We start from the raw sequence: 26,934 nt of genomic DNA, 5'->3' as shown, positions 1-26,934 counted from the left end.
CTATGCGGTCTGGCTAGGCTAAAACTATGAAATCTTGATACTATTAAATACATAAACCACTCCTGTCCCCCCCTTTCCTCTCACCCCACCCTTTCTCTCTCTCATAGTCAAATGTAGGTCAAAGAAGATGGTATTAAATTTTCTACTATTTTCATGAGTGGTAGGTATAGTAGATATGACTGTAAGGATAAGTAATCTTCCACCTTCCTCTATTCCTGACCAAGATGAAGGGTAAATATCAATCAGGATTAAATATTAAAATTGATTGAAAATATTTTTTTTTTCTTTTCAAGAACACTAGCCCATATTTGATGTGTCTGATATAACAAATTTTACTCAACTTTTTGATAAGAAAACTATTTTGGTCAGTGAAATAGAGGAACATCTGATTTTACTTTATACAATATTATAGGAAAGTTGTTTTTTTCTGTCTATCCAAAGCTCAGAAACTACCAAAGATACACTTACAAATTTTACATATCAAAATTCAGTATAACCCCCAAACAGGTTATGGTAAAAGAAAAATACTGTAATATTTATTCACTTTCACAAACTTTGGTAGTTGCCTGCTGATTACATTTTCTTTTGTATTATATTAAAGTAGATGCAAAACATTACATAAAATCAAGAGAGGGGAGCAATTGGTGGGAGAAGTGTGATCATAAATTAATGACAGAAGTTTTAAAGAAATAATGTTACTTTTTATTTTCTTATTCAGGACGCCAGGCAATGCAATTGTAATACTTTGAGGCTTTAATGGTTCTTATTTTAGATAGAATTTTGTTATGTAAGCTATTGATACAGATATGAAGGAAGAAAAGGAATGGGCTAAAACATTTTGTTCAACTTATCTGAGTAAAGGAACACTGCATTTATTCAATTATTTTATTTTTAAGAATTAGCTGTTATAGGCTCAAGTTTTAAAGAGAAAAACCCTGGAGCAAAAGAAAAAAGTAAAAAAAAAAAAAACAAGGGAGAAATCTCAGCAGTAGCAGTTGGTACACTTGTGAGAATGTTAGCAGCAGCACCAGCAGCAGCTCACCTAATGAAAAGAATTGTCAAATCTTTAAAATAGGAAGAAAAAGAAGTATGATAGTAGCCATTGCTGAAAAAAATAGGAAAAATAAATTTGAAGATAGTGATTAGAGGAAGTGTCGATTAGCATAAAAAATTGTATCCAAACTGATCACACATGTTCAAATTTAAATTTAGTTTTTTTTTTTTTTCTTTCTTGGGAGTCACCACTTATCAAGGCCTGAATGCTACTCGAGGATAAGGGTTAATGAATGTAAAATGGTAGTGTAGTAATTATTAATAGTGTAAATTGGGTAGAATTTGATTATTTATGAGGACTCAACAAGAACTTGTTTACATTGCATTTGAAGACTACCATGTTGTATTCAACTGGGAAGCAGGTTAGTGGAACAGTGTCTCACATGTGGGCAGTTCTGGGAAAGCTTTGTTCATGGAATCTGCGTTTAGATTTAGGTACAGTTAGAGAGTGGAGGACATCGTATATAGTGGTTGTAGCTAGTCAAGTGTATTTGCGAAAGTTTGGCAAGGGGGAAACAGATTCTAGTTCTAGTCAACGAATGGTCAAAAACGGTGTTTGGGAGCAGTCGAAGCGACCTGACATGTTGCATCCATGAAACGCTGAATGAAATGCATCGCAAGTTGCATTACTTCATCCAATATCAAATTATTGAAATTTGCATTAATATCTTTATGGAGAACATGCATTGGCTTTGTGCTAGCCAAGTGTGAACATTTATGAAACTTCAAATTCACCATTTTATAAATGCTAATGTCAGTGTATATATGAGAAGGTTCTAAATAAGAATGATATTATTGAAGAGCAATTCAACATGAGTTAAAGCAATATCTGTTCACATGATCAAAGTTAGGTACACAAGCAGACTATTTCTCTTTGCATATGTTTATCTATTATTATATTAAAACTTTGTCACCATCTCAAATTTTAACATCATGATGTCATTTCTAGCAAAATTTTAAACTTGACGACTAAGGTTGGAGTGCTATAGGTTTTGGTTTCAATTCTAGCTGATAGCACCCAAATTATTTTTATTTATTTTAACTTTTGAACTTATACTTTTTTAACTTATTTATTGGGTACAATATAATAATCAGTAGAGTATTGGTTCTATAATGATAGATACAAAACCTGCATTAATTAAAATATATTTAAGTGTATTTTATGACCGGGTCGCTCGCTACTATGTATTGGGTACAATATAATAATCAATGGAGAATTGGCTCTATAATAATAATAATAATAATAATAATAATAATACCAAAATCTGCATACATTAAGATACTATATTTTAGTGTATCTTATGACCGGGCAACGCTGGGTGGCTTTCTAGTAATAAATTAATGTTATTCAGACAATGCTGAATACTTTTACTAAAAAAGGGACACCTAATCTATCCTAGGCGCAACGGATAAAAACGATAAGTAATAAATCGGTTCTAAGCAACATGCCTTCTAGAGATTGATGGTTCAATCCTCAGCATGATTACGAATTAGTTAAAACTTTTACTCGTACATAGCTGACGGAACAAAAGCAAGTTACCATCATGGATTAACTAAAGAGTTCCATTCAGTTCCATTCGAAGGTACCATAGACATTCCCAAGTTACATTTGTGTTGTGAGAATAATATCTAAAATTAGAACAGTAGTCTGGATAATTCAAATAATAATAATAATAATACAACTAATTTATTATGTAAAGGGTAAATGTATGTATATCCAGCTAAAACTTGAAAAATGCACAACAAACACTCACAAAGCTGATATTTTTTAATCACTCTGTTTTGTTATTCTATTTTACACAAAATAATCTACTTGGTATTGTCCGGGATTTATAATAGTAATAATACAGTACCATATCATAATAATTATTACCTGGTAATTTGTACAGAGTAATCCAAGAGTGCTCAATTTCTTAGATAGAGCAAGTGTGTTTAAACACAGCTTGCTCAGGATAGACTTTCTTTGTTTTGTTTTTTTATGTTTTGTTTTTTTATTTGTTATGTTTTTTTAAGTCAAAATAGGAAACCTATCCTATAAAGTAGGGAGTATAAATTAGTCAATCCAAAGTGCTTAATATCCTAGATAAAGCAGATATGTTAAAAGGCTATGTCACCTGGGAAAAACAATGTGTTTTGTTATACTGTTTTCTACAAGAAAATCTACTCAGCTTCGCGTGGAATAGAAAGTGATAAATAACATCAAAAAGGTCTGTTCAAACGCAACTTCATTTCTTCTTGTTTTATAGTCTTAAACAACACCAGGTAGGTCAGCTAGTCTATTATATAAAGGGCAAATATCTGTATGTCCAGCTAAAACTTAAAAAATACACAACAAACACCCATGAAGCTGGTATTTTTAATCGGCGTTACACCAGATGTAATATGTAAAAACAAAAAAAAAAAGATTAATTATTTGGGAGTCAAATGATCATTTATATTATTTAATGTTATCAAAACGTACATACATATTTTATTTAATGTTATCATGTAAAAGAAAATAATTTTGATTTTTTTTTTTTTTTCAGTAGGGTGTCGGAAAGACAGAGGGATAGATGTTATGTTACACTTTTGCTCCGAGCAATAATTTATCATATAAAGTAAATTTGTAGTTCCGTCTGTGCATGCATCCAGCTAAGTTTAACAAAAAAAAAAACTTCTCAAAATATGCTTACAAACCTTATATCATTTGATTCAGTATGACCATGACCTGGTTATGGTAGAAATAAAATACATTTAATATTCATCACCTCGTGGTAACCAGGAACCAAATTAGTGTATGCAGGGTAGTAAAAATTTTCTCTTCTTTTTATGGTGGTAGTTGTTTCAAAAGCATCACTGAAACTAGGTCAAATAATCTGTCAGTTTTTCTTTGCTTTTTTTTTAATTTTTTTTTATATTGAATCAGTTGCCAGAGAGAAAGGGAGAAGAGCAATGGTAGGAAGAAATGATGAGAGTGAAGTTTTATAAGAAAGATTTTGTTATCCATATCCAAGTAGTTCTGTTAATCAAATACCCAATGTATTTTTGGTGTTTGTGTAGAATAATTGTTTTAAACAAATATCACTGAAATTCATATACTTTCCAAAAATTACGAAAAATGATTTAGTAGTAGATGTTCTAGATGTATTTTTAACAAAAAAATCAGTCATAATTACATCCCAACATTTTATATTTAAAAATGGCGGATTGTCATTATTTAGTCAAAATGATCGATTGCAGTTACCGCCTCTGAATTTTGCAAACTCTAACATTAAAACATACAATAACATTCGATAAATTCTATTTTTTACTTGTGATTATTTTTCTACTAAATTAGTTTTATAAATCTTTGGAATTTGTACTTGACATGTAAGGATACTGTTTTTACCTAAAATAGGTTGGTTTAAAACATCACTATTCCATACAAGCACCTATTTTGTTTTTCTGTTTTTCTTGCATTGTTGATTTTATTAATACTGTATTTTAAATATGAAACCATATTCAGTTTAATGTCCATTTTACGTCCTGGCATGTTTAAGAAATTGACATTCAAACTAATCTATAGTCAGATCTTATCCCTTTTTCTCTGAAATCTATTCTCATCACTTCCTCACACGTTTTCCTTGGCTTTCTTCTGTGAACGAAACCTGCTACCTCAACTGTTCTACATCTACTAACCCAAAAACTCATCCGTTCTTTTAATGTGGCCAGACCACCAAAGTCTCCTACCTTGCACACCATCTCATTTTTCTTTATTTGTTTTTGTTTTTCAGAACGACCCATGAATTTTTATTTGGAGCTTTGGCTGAGTTGGTGGATAACTCCAGGTATGTCAAACTATCATTTATGAATTTAACTCTAACTATCTCTACCTATTGGGCAGGAACTTTTTCTTTCTTTAAAGTATGCCAATTAGTTTTAATAATTATTTTCTAAATAGTATTTTGAATGTAAAATTTAATTATTACAATATTGTTTTGTCATTAAATTACTCTGCTTTGTAATGGTTTCAAGATCTAACATATATTACATGATTTTAGGCTAATTTTTTGCATTGAATCCAAAAATCTTGCTTCCTTTACTCAATCAGATCATGTTAATGAAATATTAACACAGTAAAAATGTATTCAATTTTGTAGGTAAATAAAATGCAATACTGAAAATATTAGACTAATTTATTCATAAAAGGCTTACAAAATATTTTGAATGTTTGAATAACAATAAGAATATAATGAACTAAGGAAATTACTTGCAGATGAATTGTTTCTTTGGGACGTCTATTTGTGCTGAGCAGACTGTTCATCCCTCTTTATGTCGTTGTCCAGAATACTTGACATCCGATCAAACTTGATTGCATTCCTTCATAATACTGATAACTTGGTGAAACTGCTCAATCTCAAATCTATTCTCGTCACTTCCTCACACGTTTTCTTCATAAAAGGCTTATAAAATAGGTAGGAGACTTTGGTGGTCTGGTCACTGAAGTTTTCAAATTTCTCTCGAAAATAGTGCAGATGTTGGCAAAAATTTTCCATTAACTCATCAACCATCTTCTGATATTGGGAACCTCTCTAGCTACAAAGGGAGTTACCAATATCTGACTTAGGGAAAGCCAGGCAGAGAGGTCAGCAGAATTCAGTATATCATCAAAACTAATATCTTTATGTTCCCTTATTTTAGGGCCATGAAAAATATGTCTTAATTTTCTCCATGCTTTTAAAAGTTCTGATGAAGGAAAGCAAGATTTCTACCTTCCCTGTCTACTGCCATTACAATTTTCTTGAAGTGAAGGGTTGGAAGCAATATCTTACTTGGTTCAACTAGAAGGTGGGAAAAAACGTTGTGATTCATGTTTTCACCCTTGTTCTGATGGCTACTTTTATCTCGAATAATGTTGGGCATCAGCACAGTTATCCCATAAGCACAGAAAGCATAGATAGTGTGTAACCACCATGAAATTCTAGGATGAGTCCAAGAACTTTAAAATCTCTACAGATCAACCATTTAAGTTTCTGATAGTTTAGAGAAAATGTTCTATACTTCTGTTGTATTCTTTCATTTTGACTGAGTGTTTAATAATGATCGATAAAAACTTGTTTCTAATATTAAGAATAACTGTTTTAAGAGTTACCTGAGTCAATTAAAAGTCTCCAGTCCATAGCATCATATTTCAGTTCAGGTCATTCAGTCAGGTCAGCAATATTACTGCAGTAGACCGCAGATCAAGTAATTTCATTAGCTCAGCAATATTACTGCTGTAGACTGCAGATCAAGTAATTCAATCAGGTCAGCAATATTACTGCAGTAGATCGGTGAAGATGCTCATCAAACATGAAGAATTTTCTAAATTCGTTTTTGTCGTACTGATACCAATAGAATATTGTTTCTGGCACTAGTAGACATTTCTCTCGAAGATGAGAACTCAATAGCTGAGCAGATTCCTGAAAGGTTCAGGTCTCATGTCAAGTCATTGAGTTTGGTTTGGATTAAAGGCACCACCAGTTGGTTGTCCTCTTCTGGTCTGTATTCATCATCACTCAACTGTATCAATCATGTCAGTAGATTCAGAATCAGACCTAGATTCCATGTTTACATTTGGCTGAAGAATAGGAAGATCAGAGCCATTGTGGATTGTGTTTATGGCATAAGAATAAGTATTGAACATAGTGCTTGTTCTTGCAATTGATACCTTTTAGATTTGTCATGCAAAAGTAGTAGTGTTATATATTCGGGGGAGTCATAAAGGAGATTTTGTCAAGGAGATTCGTGTACGTGATCGTCTAGTTTCTAATGGTTTTATTTTTGATGTCTCCGTGAGTGTGTGCTTGTGTACATGTATTTCTTAACATACCTTTATTCATGTGTCGTCAGTTGTTCCTCTGGTTTTCATTGTCTCTTGGAGGGGAGCTGGCCTGTTGGATGAAGAATTCACTCCAAGACGATGAAATGGTTTTATAGTTTTTATTCACCTTCCAAAGGTCGACACAGAATGGAGGTGAACCTTGCTTGTTTGATGATACACGTAAGCGTCCTCCCCAGCCCAGGGGGGGGACAGCTGAAAAGCCGTCTGTCTTATTCAACTCCCGAAACCAACTGCCAAGAAAGAATCAGCTAACCTCATCACATGATACCACGTCATCTGGTCAGCTGACCCTTCTTTTGCAAACGTGTCCACTGTCCACGTTATTCACCTCTCTCTCTCTCTCTCTCTCCCTCTCCCTCTCTCTTTCTCTATTCTCTAATAGAGACACACAGAGAGAAAATAGAAAGAGTAAGAAAGCCAGAGAGGGGGGAGAGATGCTCTTTAACATTCCTCCACCCCTTTTTTATCAAAATGTATGGCAAGCCATACATTTTTAATAACTAACTAACTAAAAAAAAATTATTATGTCCGAAGTACATCTTTATTTTTTCACTTTCCGGACTCACCCCTTTTCCAAGAAAGATCAGGCACCAGTACTCTTCTACAACACTATCAACCCTTCTGCTGCTTCTCGAAAGTCCCTCCTAGACATTAACTTGCTTCCAAGTTAGACAAAGATACAGCTTTGCAGATATACATCTTGTCTAGGCGGTCGCATTCTTGGATATTTTCCACTGACTCTGCTCTTTATTTGGACCACTTGGCCAAACAAATGGAGACTCCATTTTCGATCACTTTTTCGAAATGGGGCCAGCATATCGCAATTACGACCAGAACGTCGGATGCTCCATGTTGGTGGTAGCTTTATCGCATGGGGACTCGAACCCCAGACCCTCAGATTAAAAGTCTGATGCTCTACCGACCCAACCATCCCACTCGCGTTCTCGACTTTCAGCATAGGCCTAAGTCCCAGTTTTTTTTTCCTTTACTGTAATGCCCTGACGTCTTTCTCTGAGTGGTCCTATTACTGGAGCTTTGTTCTATTCAATCTACTACTTCGGGACTTCACAAAGCTCTTCTACTAACTCCCTTGGTTGGTCTAAGTCAAGATACGCCTTCACACTGATTCACTCGGAGCCTGTTTGAGTTCCTGGAACCCGACAAGATACGGAATCATCACTCCCTAACTAATGCGCCATCGATTTCTAACTAAGTAGTTTTCCCTTTGTGATTTTTCCGCATTCCCAACAAGTCCCAAGATTCCAACCCAGATATCCCTCACACATTCCTCTAAAAAAATAATAAGGCTCTATCTTGTCCCTTACGTAATCTGCATCTTTCCCTTTCTTCTATCTCCCCGTGATTAGGCTTGGTACCGACTGTCCAGTCGCTCCGTACCCTGAGGAATTATCGCGACCTCGCACGCCAGACTTTTGTTGGACAAGACTTATTGCCGTTGCTTGGGCCTACGTGGCATCTTCCAACTCACTGGAACCACTAGTATTGTTTTAACAGGGTTCTCATTACTCTAAAATAGTATTTCCCCTGCCAAATTTTCTAATTTGTGACAATACCGTGGCTTATAAAAAAAAAATAAAACAACAGAAAAAACTGCTTTCTACAGCCTAATCGCCTTGTAATTCTCATGAAAAAAATGCAACTACGCGCTAAACGTCCCTAAAATATAACTAAACCAACCAAATCTATTCCAAAATAATTTAATTTAATAATACCAATTAAATTCACCCAGCATGGTTTTTTTTTTTTTAATTTTGGTACCTTTAATTCACAATATGGTAACATTTTATTTTCCTAAGTACTTGCATACATATTTCATTCATCTTCTCTTGAGCGATTCGTAACATAATGGCCACGTCAGCCATTGCACCCCCTCTGCCCCTTACACCATGTCAGAGGGCATTTCATTTGCTCCCTGAAGTTGATTACAACTAGATCCGCTCACGCTGGACAGAATACATTCCGTTCACTGCTATGTCAGAAAAAACTTTCTTTTTTTTTTTTTTCCAAAGTCGGTAAGCGCAACCTGCCTTGAAGACACATAGCTTCACGGAAAACATCGGATTTCCACACATGAAGTACTCAAACTTGCTCCATGTTGATTCTACTCGAAATCAATAGAAATCACGATAAAAAAAATAAAATTCGAATCATTTCTCGAGAATAATGAAATTAATAACTACCCATGTAATTCAACACCTCTCCAAAATTCTAACATGCTTGCCACAGAAATTAAATTCCATTCACGCCCCACTTTTTTCTTTCATTTCTTCATATAGTTTATTTAACCCTATATTTATCCTTTTTTTTTTTTTTTTTTTTTTTTTTTTTACCTTACTTATGTGGTCAAAACGTCACTCATGTCGAATAGAACATTTATTCTACTTTTCGAAAATTGAAATTAATACCGACTGAACCTTTGACTCTTCCGAAACTTTTTTTTTTTTTTAAATCATTTATTACACTGTTTAAATCTTATTTCTTTCTCCCTATTTTATTATTACTATTTAATTAATTAAAAACACATTTTTTCTTTTATTAATCCTTCTTTCCATAGACCCCACAAGCAAGATTCCACCTCCCCATTCTGCGAAAAAAAAATACATGTCACAGAGTAAGAAAATCCTGCACAATACCATTTTAGAACACATCAATTACATAAAGATAATAAATTAAAAAAAAATACAAAAATATCCTCTAAGCAATCACAAAGTCCCATCTTAGCAATAACAAAAATCCAAACAACAAAATTTTGTCCACGTCAGCAAGTAGGTCGGCTGCATAGTGCATCATCTTTTACCATTCCACAGAATTCAAAATTAAAGAAAAACCACAGTCGTTTACCAAAAAATACCTAGACATTTACAATTAAAATACAGTCGTTTCTAAAATAAAATAAAACGACTCACTTATAAAGTCTCAGACAACTCGATGGAACTAAAATTGTCCATGTAAGAAAAAAAAAATTCCTAAGAAATAAAATCGTTCAATTAGTGAAAAAAAAGGAAAAAAAAAATCACATTTCAGAACCTATCCATTGTTTTTCATCAAAAGTACATATTGTTTTTCATTAAAAGTTACATTTAGTTCACAATTTAAAAATGACACGAAATATTCATAACACATATTTTTGATTGACATGTTTATCTTTGTGGTAAGGCTCGTTTCTTTTTGGTTTTCTCACTGGCCGTTGTTAAAAATTTACAAAATAAGGTCATTTTTCGTTTTCCCTTCTAATTTTGACATTAAGTGATATTTTTCTTCGTTCATATCGAGCTAATTCCCAATGCGATAAATATTTTTTTTTAACTATTTTCTATATATAAAGTTTTACATCTGTGTGTCTGTATGTCTTCCTTTTCTTTCTTCGTGAAAAGGTTGTACGTGTGTACTGCTTTTCTTTTTTTTTCTTTTTTTTTTCTTAATTATTTTTCTAATTCGCCTAGTGTTTTAATGGACCCTACGTTGTGTGTGTGTTGATTTCTATTTTTTTTTTTTACTGTTCTTTCTTTTTCTTTTTTTTTTCCATACATTTTATTGTTTTTTCTTGTCCTTTTTTTTTTCTTTTTTTTTTTAGTCTATTTCTTTTTTCTTGACACTAAATCTCCATGCTTCCACGTTGTATTTTCTTAAACACAGGTTCGATTATCGCATCGGTGATGCGACTTAGTCACGAGCACCAAAACGAATATGTTATATATTCGGGGGAGTCATAAAGGAGATTTTGTCAAGGAGATTCGTGTACGTGATCGTCTAGTTTCTAATGGTTTTATTTTTGATGTCTCCGTGAGTGTGTGCTTGTGTACATGTATTTCTTAACATACCTTTATTCATGTGTCGTCAGTTGTTCCTCTGGTTTTCATTGTCTCTTGGAGGGGAGCTGGCCTGTTGGATGAAGAATTCACTCCAAGACGATGAAATGGTTTTATAGTTTTTATTCACCTTCCAAAGGTCGACACAGAATGGAGGTGAACCTTGCTTGTTTGATGATACACGTAAGCGTCCTCCCCAGCCCAGGGGGGGGACAGCTGAAAAGCCGTCTGTCTTATTCAACTCCCGAAACCAACTGCCAAGAAAGAATCAGCTAACCTCATCACATGATACCACGTCATCTGGTCAGCTGACCCTTCTTTTGCAAACGTGTCCACTGTCCACGTTATTCACCTCTCTCTCTCTCTCTCTCTCCCTCTCCCTCTCTCTTTCTCTATTCTCTAATAGAGACACACAGAGAGAAAATAGAAAGAGTAAGAAAGCCAGAGAGGGGGGAGAGATGCTCTTTAACAGTAGTTTGTAACATGATCTTTCCCTTTCACACCATTGGAAGATCAAATAGCATTATTTTCCTTATTTTTCTTCCTCCAATCCCATAAGTTCTCTACATATATTTTGCAACAGATATGGGGAGAGAATAGCTTATCCTTGTCCAACAGTTTGACTCCAGATAAGTGTGATATGCCTTCTTTGCAGAATCTGTGATTCTTTTTTTCCTTAGTAGTCTGAAAGAATCACATGTCCACAGATGTAACAAATTATTAGAATTTTTACACTTTTGATCCATTTTTCTAGAACTGTAAAAAAAAAAGTAAAAATAATTATTAAAAGTAAACCATAACTTATCAGTGCTTGAATTGTGATATTTTAGTAAAATATGCTGGAAAAATATTAGATTATCTCTATTACTTAATAAAATGAGAACGTTTATTCCTATACAGAAAAAGCACATTATAGCTTTGCAAATGCAGACACAGCATATAAATTCCATATGGCCAAGCTGCTAGCTAATATCTGATGTAGGTTTTGCATATATTATTGGTGTCTTTCATCTGTTATCATAAAATCTTATATTAATTCCTGGGAGAATTACATTCCGAAAAAAAAAGTCATATTTAATGGTGATAGCATGATTTTTACTCCCTAATTATTTCATACTCTCACTCTCTCAACATAACTGGAAACTTTTCTAGATTAGTCGTAGTTTTTTACAACAGCACTGTTTGTATTTAATTTTTTAGAAAATACTTTTAACATTCTTCCTTCCTTTCACAATGCTTTAAATAAAGATTCATTTCTGAACAAGTTCCGATCAATTTTTATTCGCTGTTCACATATATTCATCAAAATAACGAAATAAGACAAAATCTGAACGTTTAAAAAAAAATTATCACAAACTAAATGAAATATCGTCCAGCAACAGAAAATCGGATACTTTGAACCTAAAAAACCTGACTTTTTTCGTAATAAAACCTACTCTTTATTTATAATTTTTTTTTTTATATTCTCAATTATACAGACTAATCCAGTTTGATTTCTGTAAAGCTGACCCTACAGAAACCTAAACTTAGCAGTGTCACTTTAGAGTTGTTTAACTAAACAATTCTTCTTCTGACTTTCATATTTCGACTTTGATTTTTTTTTTTTTTTTTTTTATAGATATAAGTCTATAGTTAGTTATGCAGCTCAGGCTTGGAACAAAATACTGGCCACCAGTTACCACGGGTAAATGCCAATACCCGGAAGTAACCACATCTAAACAGTGGTTACCGCTTAAAAACAGCAGTACCTTCAACTGTCCAATAGTGATAGTAATCAACTGAAAATCACTGTCATGATTGTCAGTGACCACCATTTAAGACAGATGATTCCGTTTCGGAGTAGTCCAATAGGGGCCGATACTGAACGCCAAGAACTGACACTGACAATTGGAAAGGCAACCAGTATCCACCACTAAATGTAAATTTCCTCAAAACACCACTAAGCACTAGTTATCATTATGGCCTGCCAGTTGATGCTAGTGCCCAACAATGCCTGAAAGTTAAAAACAGACGATTTCAGTTCTCTGCAGTCCACTGGTGGTCAATAAACCCATGCCTACAAGTAATCTCTCTAAACCAACACTAATTGCCAGTAATCCTCCGTGCTGACAATAACAGCCAGTGGCTTCTATCACCTATCACTTCTTGACAGTAGAAGCCAGATGATTTCATTTTGGTCACGGCTGCCAGTGCCTGTTATTTTCCAGGGCTGACAACTGTAGTTTAATTTATTCAGGATGAGGGTGCGGCCTTTACCACATCTGCTCTGACTTTGAGTCATACTTCTACCAGGCAATGTCGGTACATGTGTCATGCTAGTATCTTCTAATCCAGACTTGATCCAGAAAAAATAAAATACATTTTTTTAATTCACCATGCAAAAAGGGTTCTAAATCAGTTGAAAAACTTCAAGCTTTTTAAAAAGATGTTTTGAAACAGATCGGTGTTTTGAATTATTATAAACTATAACTAATTTTATTATGGTTTAATCTTTAATAATAAAAATGAAAATGGTTTGCTTATGAAGAAACTGAAATAAATTATAGTTGGATTTATTTTATTTAAATTATCATATTTAAAAGCCTGTTTTAGTGCATTAGGCTAATGTATTTTTTATTCCAATGAACAATCAATATAATATGTGAAGTAGAGCCAGTATCATTGTAGATGTTTAAATGCTAAATATCTTTCTTGTACAAGATTAAGATCTAATTATGTTCAACCATAAATAGCTGGTGCACATCAAGCCATATTCTAGATAAACTATGGTTTCAATGAATTTTATTCAAAACATACTTAATCTGCTTCAACATTTTATTTCTTTTTAGTGATATATAGAGGAAGTAGGAATAATTTTTTCGATGCATTAAAGCCATCTTCAGTGATTTACTATTTTCCTGACTTGACACCATACGTTCAAAGTCACCGCTCCGATAGCTTTGTGCTATATATTTAGACATTGCAACAAAATCATGATTTGGTAGATAAAATGAATTTGACTCGTTTAAATATAAGAACCGTTATTTTCAGCCAATGAAAATCTTTTATTTACGACATGTATCTGTCTGAATTTAACTTAGTAACAGCCAAATTAGACCTATTTAAATACTATAACCTGTAAAAACCAATTGAATATAACCATTTACAAGTAAGGCAAGGAGAAAGAAGAGGAAGTAAAAACTACTTGAAATAATTATAAACTTTTATTTAAGGAGGGAAAAATGAATTGAAATGGAGAAAAAAAATAATAAAGTCTGAAGTTCATCTTTTAACTGTATAAAAAACTGTATTTTGACTGTCAAAAAAATGCCCCCTTTTGACGAACCTTAAAGGTTGTAGTAACAGTTCAGCGGAGAGAAAGAATAGAGTTAAAAGATTAAGAAAGAGCCAAAACTTAGTTTGAGGTAAGAATCTTATACTTTTCTATTTTTTTTTTTTTTTTTTTTTTTAGAGAGAAGAATTATCATTCTGCTTGAGATTGCATAAAAATAAAAAAAATGTCTCGGATTTTCTTTTTTATCAAATAAATCTGCATCTTCTTCAACTTTCTTTTTACTCATATTTGTCAGCTTTTACTTGGGGAGAAAAAAACATTATTTGACCTGATGTAACTTCAATAGCTTAGTCGAACAAAAACTTCTTGTTTAGAGAAGGCTCTTGCTGCACCATTGAAGATTATACACTTTCCTTTTCACTTCGAATCTTTCCTGAGGAACAAGCAAATTATTGTTGTTTGCATCGTCACTTTTTTCACTCGTCTGAGGTTTAACATTTGCACTTATTTCTTTTCCTCTAGACAAGACTTTTGACTTGATTTTTTTAAGACTTTCCTCTCTGAACTCAAACGGCATTTTTCTCTTCATTTTTGTCACCTAGACGAAAATTTAACTGACAAAATAGGACCTTCATCTAGAGTCTCCTAATGTCTCACCACGATAGCTTACTACATCCAGGTCCAACATTTTCAAACAACGACCTTTCACTCCCAAAGGCGAAGGCAGCAACTGCCTTTTTTCACTTCCATTTTTGCTTAAATTGGCAAGCAAAAAATCACTTGACAAATCATCAACAAAGAAACAGTCACGTGCTATCAATAGCAGTCTACAACTACTTTGCATAGAGAGGTTAGGGTTAAAGAAAGAAGAAAAGAGAGAAAGAAGGGTAGTTGGAAGAATTAAATTCTTACATATCGTCCCCCCCCCAAAAAAAATAGTAAATATTACTCCTTCAGTAACTACAGCAAAACATAGCAGCCACTTGCATAAAACATAAAAAAAAAATACATTCCTTGCATAAATAAACAGTACTCAACTGGAAGGAGACATAGCTACAGGAAGTTGCATAAGTGACATGCCGCATATCAACAAGAGCAGGTATGCCCAACTTGAGACTAGATGGTCCTAGTCATCACATTGAAAGCTTTGAGCATTTTTACATTGAAATGAAACCATAAAGAATAAACTAGATAAAAAATTTTACTAACTCCAGCCATCTTCGACCAATGAAAATGCTCTATTTGACCCACCTATCTCTCTTCTGAATATTGATTCTAAAAAAAGTTGCTCTTAATTATGAAATTTCTTTGCCCATTAAACTACTGCTTAATTATAATTAAACACTTTATTTTGGAGTGGACAAGTAATGACCCTGCATCATGATTTGGTAATGTATGCTTTTTTATTTTGTTTTTTTCAGAGATGCGTCCGCTACAAAGATGAACATCTACACTCGTAAGTCTATTATTTATAATTTCTAGAACTTTCCAAATTTTAAAAGAAAATTCTTGATCATTTGTTTTTTTATCCACGTATAATATGCTGCACTTTCTCTGTATATATATATATATATATATATATATATATATATATATATATATATATCTCTGTCTGTATTTCGTTTTTTTTTTTTTTTTTTTTTAAGGGAGAAAACATGAGAATTCTGGTGTTGTGGATAACAGATACTATGCTTTGATCTTTGCCAAAAGGCCATGGAGCCATAAAAATGTTTTTTGTGACTAGACATTTTCAAATGAATGAAAATATATATAATGCGCCAGCATAACTACCAGTAATATTGTGAGGTCTGAGTTTGTGCTTAACATTTATAGAAAGGAAATATGTTTTACTTTTAATTTATTCATACCAATAATATTGTAAGGACAACATTCGTGCTTGACATAAAATTTAATATATTCATACCAATAATGCAACGGAGTCTGCGTTCATGCTTGACATTTATAAAAAAGAAATGTGTTTTACTTTTAATTAATTTATACCAATATTGTTGGGTCTGCGTTTGTCTAGGTCCAGTCTAGTCTGCATAATATAATTAGACATAACTTTTCTGGTATATATATATATATATATATATATATATATATATATGAGGTAATTCTGTAAGCATCACAGGCAAAGAAACAAAACTTCTCACAATTTATACAGATAGCAGAACTTTTAAATGCACAAAATCTACAGTTATTCTCCAGCAAAAAGAAAATAATTTTTCATTAGAGAAACAAAATAAAATTCATCTTAAACATATCAAAATATATAAGAAAATTCTTTATATTTTTCAATCTTTGTAATGTGTAATAGAAGTAATCTCCCTTTTGAAATTTGAATACAAAAATACGAAAAATTTGTGATTTCCAACAGTGAAAAAGTTTCAACATGATACTACTCGTATTTTGCGTTTTGGATTTTCACTTCATGTGACCCAAGTGAAATATGGGCTCTTGTCTAGAATTCCCCCATATTAAAAAAACAAAAATAAAGAAAAATCTGATGTATGTGCCCATGGCAAAACAAAAATATCATATTCCAAAAATCATAAATTCGTTAAGTAGTTTTAATTTTGGTCCCCCGACAAGGGAGGGATTGGACCTAGTAATTCACTCTAGTTTGTCTGTTTGTACTTTTCTCATTAACCACTCCTTGAATTTATTTGGAACATTAGTCATGGTGAAAGTAAATTTTTGCAAGAACAGACTAATTTCGCTCATGGAGGGGGACCCCGCATGTTTGGCTTGTAAAGAAAACCATTTTTAAGCAATTAATGAGAATTTTAGGCATCACAACAAAACTCAACAGTAATTCATACTTATTAGATTTATGTACCTTTGTTATTAGTGATTTTTTTTGTTCAAAATAGCAGGCAAGACACTCACTTCTTAGTTACTCATAAAATTTGATTTTCTTATCTAAAAATAAAAGTACTTGATGAATTTACATGACTTTTTAAATATATTTTCGTTTTCTCATGGGTATGTACAAATTTGTTTTTATTTTTGTTTTTTAATATTAAGAGAATTCTGCCTATTATATTTCAAAACACTAAATTTCAGGTAAATAAAGAGACAAAACATGTTACAAAAAAGAGTAATTTAATTGAACTTTCCGAGTTGAATAAAAAAAATATGATTTGGACTCTGTCCAAAACCACCATAACTCTGGTATAAAGGTATCGTTGATATGTCTAGTTGTCTTGATAGTGGATATTTGGTTGAAAAACTCTTGAAGCTGAACTTTGAAGAAATGATCATGAGGTTTTTTTGTTTTTTTTTCATGGATTTTATTAGCAATGAAATAGTAAGAGGACATCAAGACTTGTTGTTGAATAAAGCAAGTCCAACTGTGAATTCAAATGAATAAAAACAAACTCTTGGATGATTTTTCAAATTGATAGCTTGTTTTTTTTATTTAGCTTCTGATATCATTGGGAGTGAGAGGACAACATTAGTTTTGGTTTACGTATTCATTTTTAAGACTACATTTTTTGTATGCCTACTTAGCCATGCTCCCAGTAGCTTTCTCTTAGAAAATCTTTTTTAGCTTTTTCAATGATGTTGCTCTTCACAGGATCCATTCTTTTCTCATATCCTGTTTTTCCATCCACATGTTTATCAAATCTGACCTTCTGACCATGTTGGACAATCACCTGCTAAGGTTGCTCTTGAACTGTTTGAAATGTAATTTGATATATTACCAAAGGAAAACAAGAAAGTAGCTGACATTCAATACACAATATACCTGAAAATACAATGGCTGAAATATTGTAAAGATGGCAACAACCAAGATGAGAACATCTGTCGTAAACCTGTAAATAACAATTAGATATATCATAAATTACTACATGGTGAATTATTTACAATAGATGTTGTGTTTTTACATTTAATAACATGCAGTGTTTTTTTTTTTTTCTTGTCGAGAATGAAAAAAATAAAGAAAAATTTGTATGGTGTACGTACTCATGATAAAATGAAAATATCATATCCTAAAAATCATGTGAATCAATTGAGTTTTAACTAAGAAAATCATATTTTGAGTAAGCAAAAGGGGATTGCATCACTGTGAGATCAGCCTTGTAATACCTATGATTACTTGTTGCTTAAAATCATTTAAAAAAAACATCTTTATAAAAATAAGACTACTTTATTAATTTATATAATTTTTGTCACAGGTATGTACATCTGAAAGATTTTTCTGTATTTTTATGCTTTAATTCAGGAAAACCATTATTTTTTTTTTTAAATTTTTAAGTAAAAAAAAATAATTTGTTTGAGAACAATGAAACTCAACCAAAACTCATTTCACTGTAAATGATAACTAACCCTACATTAAGACATTCTTCACATTTCATCCTGTGATAACAAAAGTGAACTTCTGGGATACAAGAAAAAAGTTTAGAGGAAATGCATGTTACCCCGGCTCATTTTTTTTATAATCAACAAATTAAATTTTATAACTTTTTGTTTCTGATTTTGATAATTTATTTTTTCTTTTTCCTTTTTAGTTGAAGATGAGAATCTCCGTGGTGGATTCATGATGTGTTTTCTTGACGACGGTGAAGGCATGGATCCTGGTATGTATGAAGACTAGCGAATATATGTTTCGGAGCATGTTTTTGCTGGCATTAAATTCTTTTCGATATTCAGAAAATAAAAATGTAATAGAACTGTGGCATATAGACATGCATCTACAAAATGTTAATATTTTCTTTATTTATGTTAATAATTTTTTTTATATTCAAATTTATGTAGTGAGAGAAAATTATTTGAAAAAAAAATATTTGTAAATGTTCATCGATTCACTAGAAAGTGAAATGAGGTTTTAAAAAGAATCTGACTTTACTATGTAATGTCAAAGAGAGAGAGTGTCTTTAATTAATCATTCTTCTCTTTTTACCAAACCTGATGAAGAATAAAATAAAAATGATTATTTTTCACAAGCTGTCATCATGTTTTTACACCCATATATATATATATATATATATACATACACACACACACACACACTTTTATTTATATTCAGATAAACATTTTGCATAGTCACTACACAATCATGACAATGTTTCAGTCAGTCAGTTATAAATAATCAATGACCTCGTCGGATGGCACAAGTTCCCTCTCTTTGAAAGATTTAATCATTGAATGGAGATGGAAAACAACCAAATTCTTTAAAATTAACATTGTGCATTGGAAAACCAAAAAAGAGAGGACAAAGAGAAAATGGAAATATAGATCGGAGGAAGGGATGAAAGGAATAAGAAGAGAAGAAATGAACAGTAGGAGAGAAATTAAGAGAAAGGATCTTGTTGACACATCTTACAGACAAGCTTCATGCTTGTATCGGAAAATTAAGATACTATGTAATATTTATATTTTTATTATTTATCTTAGAAAATAAAAACAAGGCTTAATTTCTTAATAAAGGAAGGTAGAAGTTGTAAGTTAATTTAAAGTTTAAAATTAAAAAAAAATTAAAAGTAAAAACAAAATTAATATAATTATTGATTAATAGTAATTTAAAAATTTTAAAAACTATAAATAATTTTGACATTTAGAGTAGTGGTAGGACGATTCTAATATTTTTCCTGATTCCGATACAATTTCCAATTTTTAATAAATCTTTAAATATTTAACTATGCAGTTGTTATTTTCCCTAATTAATGTAAAAAACACATATTAAATATGCAGATATTTTCGTAAACGTAAAAATTACATTTGTGGATGATGATCTATGGATTTTAGTTTTACTAGTATTTTAAAATCAATAAATATTTATTATTTTATTATTATTGCCAGCAACGGAAGATTTTGCTTTAAACAAAATCAAATAAAAAAAGACAAAAGAATCATTTTTTGCATTGGAAAATAGGCATCAAATTTTTTTTTTTATACCAATTCCGATACCCCCCAATTTTTTTTTTTTTTTCTGATTTCCAATTCCAATTAATCGTCCCGACACTAATTTAGAGTAATAAAATGATGAAAGAAAAAAGGTTAATGAGTTAAAAATGAAAGATTTAATAAAATAAAATATATTAGTTTAATAACATAACAATGTTAACATAGGAACAGTGAATAATCATAAAATAAGTATCTCTCTCTCTCTCTCTCTCTCTCTATATATATATATATATATATATATATATATATATATATATATATATATATGACGCACAAATGTTCCCATACGTATACATATATATCTGCCTGTACAGGCATGCACATATATTACTAAAGTAAAACAAAGAAATATTTTACGGTATTAAAATATACATTGATTTAAAATAATATAAATGTCGAAAAATATATATCTAAGAAATAAGAAAATTATTGATTGAACATTTAAAATAATAAAGACTCATGGAACAGTGCAATAATAATAATAGGAAGATTATAATGTAATGGAATATAAAAAAGGCAAAGTGAAGGGAAAATAAGTAAAATGGTAAAGTGGGATATGGAAGCAAAGTATATAAAAAAAGACGCATGCATCAATCTGATGGAGACTGGTTGCAGGTGCCTGAAAAAGGGGTAGCAAAATGGTGGTATGTATTAGACATCGTAACTATTGTCTACTACGTCGAGAAAAGTAAAATTAATGGATGAACAACAAATAAAGAAACAATGCTCATCAAAATATGTAACTCACAAACCGTGTGAATTTATTATGGGCAACTGATACAAGACTTGTTTTATAAAAAAAATAGGAGAAAATCTCCACACATCCATACAACATGATATTCCAGATGAAAGAGTGAGATAGAGAGAGAGGAAGTTGATATCGCCTCCTATCAGTTTAAACATATGACTCTGGAGATGAGGGGCGATAACTATGTCTCAAACTTGAGGGTCTTGTGCATCATGTGCGTTGCATGCAAGCGAGGCTGAGTAGTAGTTCAACAAGTGTCTCTATAGGTACTACTAATAATAATTATAACTAAAAATTTTAAAACAAATTCTAAATACAAATCACAAGAATAAAGCAAAAATAATAAATTTAAAAATTATAAATATATGAGAGTAACATAATCAAAACTAAAATATTAGATGTTAATGTTGAATTTATGGGGGAATATGTAAATTGCTAAGATATGATTTATATTGCCAACCATTTATTGATGTTTCATGTTATTTTGGAGCCTATCTCTGTCCTTAAATCTAGAAATATATACTTTTTCATTAAGGCATAATTAACAGGGATTGACAAGTGCTAGTTTGCTTTAAAACATCCCATTTTACAATTTGTGTTAGATTTTGCTTAGTTAATTTCCTATAGTATATAGAAAGTGATATTGAAGAAGCATTTATGACTGGTATATCTTTCCTTGAATGTCTTACTAGCAATGTTAATTATAATATTTATAATCAAATTTTCTTCAGTTGTTAATGTGGCTTGGTACACTACTGATGATAAACATTTTTGTCTAAAGGAAGCATTCTGATTTATTTAAACAATTAAATGTTTTTAATGTATTTAGATTCATTTTGGTTGGGTTCATTCCTATCACTTAAGTGTTTCTTATGTTTATTAATTATTTTTTCTAGGTTATCACTACAACTATAGCTTAATTTAATAGTGTTTTTATTGAATATTTTACAGAGAATATTATTTAGTGGGAAATGTAGCTTAATAAGGTTTAGAAATCTTTTAGCAAGATTGGTTTTAACCACTAAGTTGAAAGGGGGTGTAAACAAGATAATTTCTCTTCTTTCTTTTTTAGTAGCATTACTATAAGGTAATAATCTAGTAATCAATGTAATCTAGTTTTGTATTTCTGTAACCAAAATCCTTTAGAGCTTTATTGTAGGAGTTTTTGTTTAAGGACTTATTTATTTTTTTCTGGAGAAATATGTAAATTGCTAAGATATGATTGATAATGCCTACCATTTATTGATGTTTTGTATTGAGGAGCCTATCTCTGTCCTTAAATCTAGTGATATATAAGTTTTCATTAAGGCATAAGTAACAGGGTGAATTTAAGGATTGACAAGTGCTAGTTTTCTTTAAAACATCCCATTTTACATTAGGTTTAGATTTTGCTTAGTTAATTTCCTTTAGTATATAGAAAGTGATATTGAAGAAGCACTTATGGCAGCTACATCTTTCCTTGAATGTATTACCAGCAATGCCAATATAATATTTCTTTATATTCAGATTTTCTTTAGTTGTTAATGTGGCTACGGATGTTGTTAAACACTTTGAGGGGGCATTCTGATTTATTTATACAATTACATGTTTTAATATATTTAGATTTGTTTTGGTTTGGTTCATCCTATCACTTTAGAGTTTCTTATGTTTTTTAATTATTTTTTTCTAGGTTATCACTGCAACTATAGCTTAATTTGACAGTGTTTTTATTAGATATTTCACAGAAAATATTTTTGCTTGAGTTAATTATTCCTTTTATTAATAGATTTTGAGGATATATTGTATTATAGAGTTTGGATGGTTAGAATATGGGTGAATGTAGATTGAATTTGCATTCTCCCCAATAAGAGTTCATATAGTCCTTTATTTAAAGGTTACATTTAGGAAATTTACTATTTTCACATTTGAAGGTATGTCTACTTTTAGTTTAATTCTTATTTCCTTATTTTTTTTTTTTTGCATTTTGGGCCATCAGAATCTTTTATAACCAAGACCCTGTCATCCCTATAAAGACCTATAGTTTCCACTTCAATACCCTAGTAAGGTTGTATATGTACAAGTATACTAAATCTGTCATTGTAGCTGAGTCTAAAATTCATCGATACATCAAAAAGTCCAACCTGTTTTTTTGGCTATTATTCATTTTTCCTAATTAATACTGTATTTCTACACTTTCTAATATTATTAAAAATGCCAGAGAGGAGGGTGGCAAATTCCATTACCTCTTCAAAAAGTTCCTTTGTTATTGAAGAGTAGTAATTTTCAATATCAAATTAAATATAGGAACATTTGTTTCTTTTCGATATTAAAGAACCAACTAATAGTCTCAGTCATGTTTATCCACATATTCAGTTTATAAGTAAATTTCATCTGAGTATTTACTCTTTCTAATATTATTTTGCTAATTTTTCCTATTTCAGACCTCATAAGATTTATGAATCTGTAGTAGAGGATTTATTTAGAAAATAAATCTGATTTATGGTCCTTAAGAAGAATGTATGCTTCCTTGCTATGCAATTTACTGACTATTACTAATCTATAATTTGTCCTTTATGATTTGGATGTCAGAGTTAATTTTGTCTACTAGGTTTAAATTTGATTTATGAATTTTAGTAATGTTTTGTTTAAGTAATTTATAGCACTCTTTTTTGGTACATTTATAAAAGTTTTGTGTTTCGTTAGTTTTTATGTGTTTTGAATTATTAATTTCTTTAAGAGTATTATCCAATTTTCTCTGGAAATGTATTTTTCTTTTGTGAAAAATATCTTGATGATATTCATTATATTTTTTTCAAAGTTGTCCCTTATAGTATCGTCATAATTGTTTCAAATAACAAGCTCAATGAAGTTGTTTCTGACTTCAGATCATATAAACTAGTTAGTTGCATCCCACTGATCAAAGGCGAGAATGCGTTCACAATCATAATTTGTTATTTTTTTATTTCGGCATATACAGTTTCTTTCCTTTACTTTCTTATGCATGTTTTGCTACCTGTAATGAAAATTTTTGTCTTTGATTTATTTGGCTGCTATTCAGAGACAATAAAATATTAAAAAACAGTGTATTCCAAAACAAAACAAAAAGTAAAGGGAAAGAATAAACAAAAATTATGATTGTGGACTTTCCTTTGGTCATTGGGATGCAACCAACCAGTAGGAGACTATATTCAAAAACAAATTCTTTGTCAATTATTCTAAATGTTTATTGTCAATTTTAATAAAATGAATATTGTTTCTGCTACAGTTGTACACTCAATTTAATTTTGCTTGTTCATCCTTTTGAAACTGATTCATAATTTATAATTATTAAACTTTATACTCCTATATATATACACATACCCACATACATATACACACACCCACACACACACATATACACACACACACACATATATATCTATGTATATATAAATAAAAGCCAATAGGCTCTATTCAATAAGGTTGATAAAGCCAAAATCCTTTTGTAGTCATTGAAACTATTTTAACCTTTTATCCCTTTTCCCATTAATATTTTTTTCTTTTCCAGGTGAAACTGCTGATATCATTACTTTTGGGAAATCTACCAAAAAATGTTCTGATTCTCAGTTGATTGGAATGTACGGCAATGGCTTAAAATCGTACGTATTCTCCTTCTGATTTTGTACATATTTTTGCTTTATTTTATTTTTGTTTTCACTAAGAATGGTAACATAAAATGGACTTTTTGTCTGAAGCCAAACTGCATTTACTTTTTGGAACCAAGATGACCAAATTGATTAAAAGCAAAACGAAATTTTTAACAAAATAATGTTTTCTTGTATTTCTTTTAGTCTGTTTATCTGTCAGTTCTGCTATAACATAGTGTCTGTTTCTCTCTAACGGGGTGAACATGTTGGATTTAGCGGCCATCTCAAAGGTAAATGATAAAACGTTTCTTGGTGAAGGAAAAGGTATTTATTTTGTCATTTCCCATAACCAAAACGACTCACTGTCAGTACATGGTACCAATAAACTCGTGCCATAAATTACACTTGCATGGCGACCACTTTTACAAAGTCCAACTTTTGAAAGTGGGAGTAGGAGAGAGCAGATTTGCGCGTTCGTTGACTGTCACTACCCAACTGCCAGCAGCAGTTTCTTTACATCAGGCTTACACCATGCTCTCAAATGTTAACAGGAGTATGTTATATTACTTTTTCTTATATAAACTACTGGGTCAATCTGGCTGAAATTTTGTATGAACCATTATGATGAGGTGTAGCAAACTAAGTATTATTTTATCCTTTGAATGCATAGTTAGGAATAGTATTTAATGCAAAATAATGAATATAAATTTAACCATATTCAACCACATGGTTCATTCATATTCTGATTATTATGTTTTTAATGGTTCATTCATATTCTGATTATTATGTTTTTAATGGTTCATTCATATTCTGGGTATTATATTATGTTTTTAATGGTTCATTCATATTCTGGTTATTATATTATGTTTTTAATGGTTCATTCATATTCTGATTATTATATGTTTTTAATGGTTCATTCATATTCTGATTATTATATTATGTTTTTAATGGTTCATTCATATTCTGATTATTATATTATGTTTTTAATGGTTCATTCATATTCTGATTATTATATTATGTTTTTATGGTTCATTCATATTCTGATTATTATGTTTTTAATGGTTCATTCATATTCTGATTATTATATTATATTTTTAATGGTTCATTCATATTCTGATTATTATATTATGTTTTTAATGGGTCATTCATATTCTGATTATTATATTATGTTTTTATGGTTCATTTATATTCTGATTATTATATTATATTTTTAATGGTTCATTCATATTCTGATTATTATGTTTTTAATGGTTCATTCATATTCTGGTTATTATATTATGTTTTTAATGGTTCATTCATATTCTGGTTATTATATTATGTTTTTAATGGTTCATTCATATTCTGATTATTATGTTTTTAATGGTTCATTCATATTCTGATTATTATATTATGTTTTTATGTTTCATTCATATTCTGATTATTATATTATATTTTTAATGGTTCATTCATATTCTGATTATGTTTTTAATGGTTCATTCATATTCTGGTTATTATATTATGTTTTTAATGGTTCATTCATATTCTGATTATTATATTATGTTTTTAATGGTTCATTCATATTCTGATTATTATATTATGTTTTTATGGTTCATTCATATTCTGATTATTATATATTTTTAATGGTTCATTCATATTCTGGTTATTATGTTTTTAATGGTTCATTCATATTCTGATTATTATATTATGTTTTTAATGGTTCATTCATATTCTGATTATTATATTATGTTTTTATGGTTCATTCATATTCTGGTTATTATATTATGTTTTTAATGGTTCATTCATATTCTGATTATTATATGTTTTTAATGGTTCATTCATATTCTGATTATTATGTTTTTAATGGTTCATTCATATTCTGATTATTATATTATGTTTTTAATGGTTCATTCATATTCTGGTTATTATATTATGTTTTTAATGGTTCATTCATATTCTGATTATTATATGTTTTTAATGGTTCATTCATATTCTGATTATTATGTTTTTAATGGTTCATTCATATTCTGATTATTATATTATGTTTTTAATGGTTCATTCATATTCTGGTTATTATATTATGTTTTTAATGGTTCATTCATATTCTGATTATTATATGTTTTTAATGGTTCATTCATATTCTGATTATTATATGTTTTTAATGGTTCATTCATATTCTGATTATTATATTATGTTTTTAATGGTTCATTCATATTCTGATTATTATATGTTTTTAATGGTTCATTCATATTCTGATTATTATATGTTTTTAATGGTTCATTCATATTCTGATTATTATGTTTTTAATGGTTCATTCATATTCTGGTTATTATATTATGTTTTTAATGGTTCATTCATATTCTGATTATTACATGTTTTTAATGGTTCATTCATATTCTGGTTATTATATTATGTTTTTAATGGTTCATTCATATTCTGATTATATTATTTAAATTATTGTTCTTATCTTAAATGTTGTTCTCACAATTTGATTTTATCTAATTGCTTCAGGTGAACTCAGGAATTTTCCTTTTTTACTTGATAATCAATCTATATGGAATTTTGAACAGAACCCTTTATTTAATCCATGGAGATAGCTTGCTCTTGTTCCATCAGCCACAACCTGGTGGAAATCTTAAGTAATTTGTAATTGTATTGATATCGCCTACACTAAGGCTTGAACCTTAAAAACT

General features: G+C 30.5%; 1 protein-coding gene across 3 annotated transcripts in view; it reads left to right on the top strand.

The window, feature by feature from the left end:
• The window catches only part of LOC145292415 (uncharacterized), a 101,983-nt gene that overhangs the window by 19,528 nt on the left and 55,521 nt on the right, over window positions 1-26,934 (top strand). For all 3 annotated transcript variants that reach the window (XM_080138725.1, XM_080138723.1, XM_080138726.1), the window contains exons 3-6: window positions 4,806-4,859; window positions 15,421-15,455; window positions 18,517-18,585; window positions 24,187-24,277. In XM_080138725.1, coding sequence (XP_079994851.1) covers window positions 4,806-4,859; window positions 15,421-15,455; window positions 18,517-18,585; window positions 24,187-24,277 — 249 coding nt within the window. The remainder of the gene's footprint in view (window positions 1-4,805; window positions 4,860-15,420; window positions 15,456-18,516; window positions 18,586-24,186; window positions 24,278-26,934) is intronic.

This window comes from Euprymna scolopes, chromosome 2, assembly GCF_053919585.1.
Source record: "Euprymna scolopes isolate OS-2025 chromosome 2, ASM5391958v1, whole genome shotgun sequence".
Taxonomy (NCBI): Eukaryota; Metazoa; Mollusca; class Cephalopoda; order Sepiida; family Sepiolidae; genus Euprymna; species Euprymna scolopes.
Note: the sequence above shows the minus strand (reverse complement) of the source record. Positions and strands in the feature narration are given on the sequence as shown.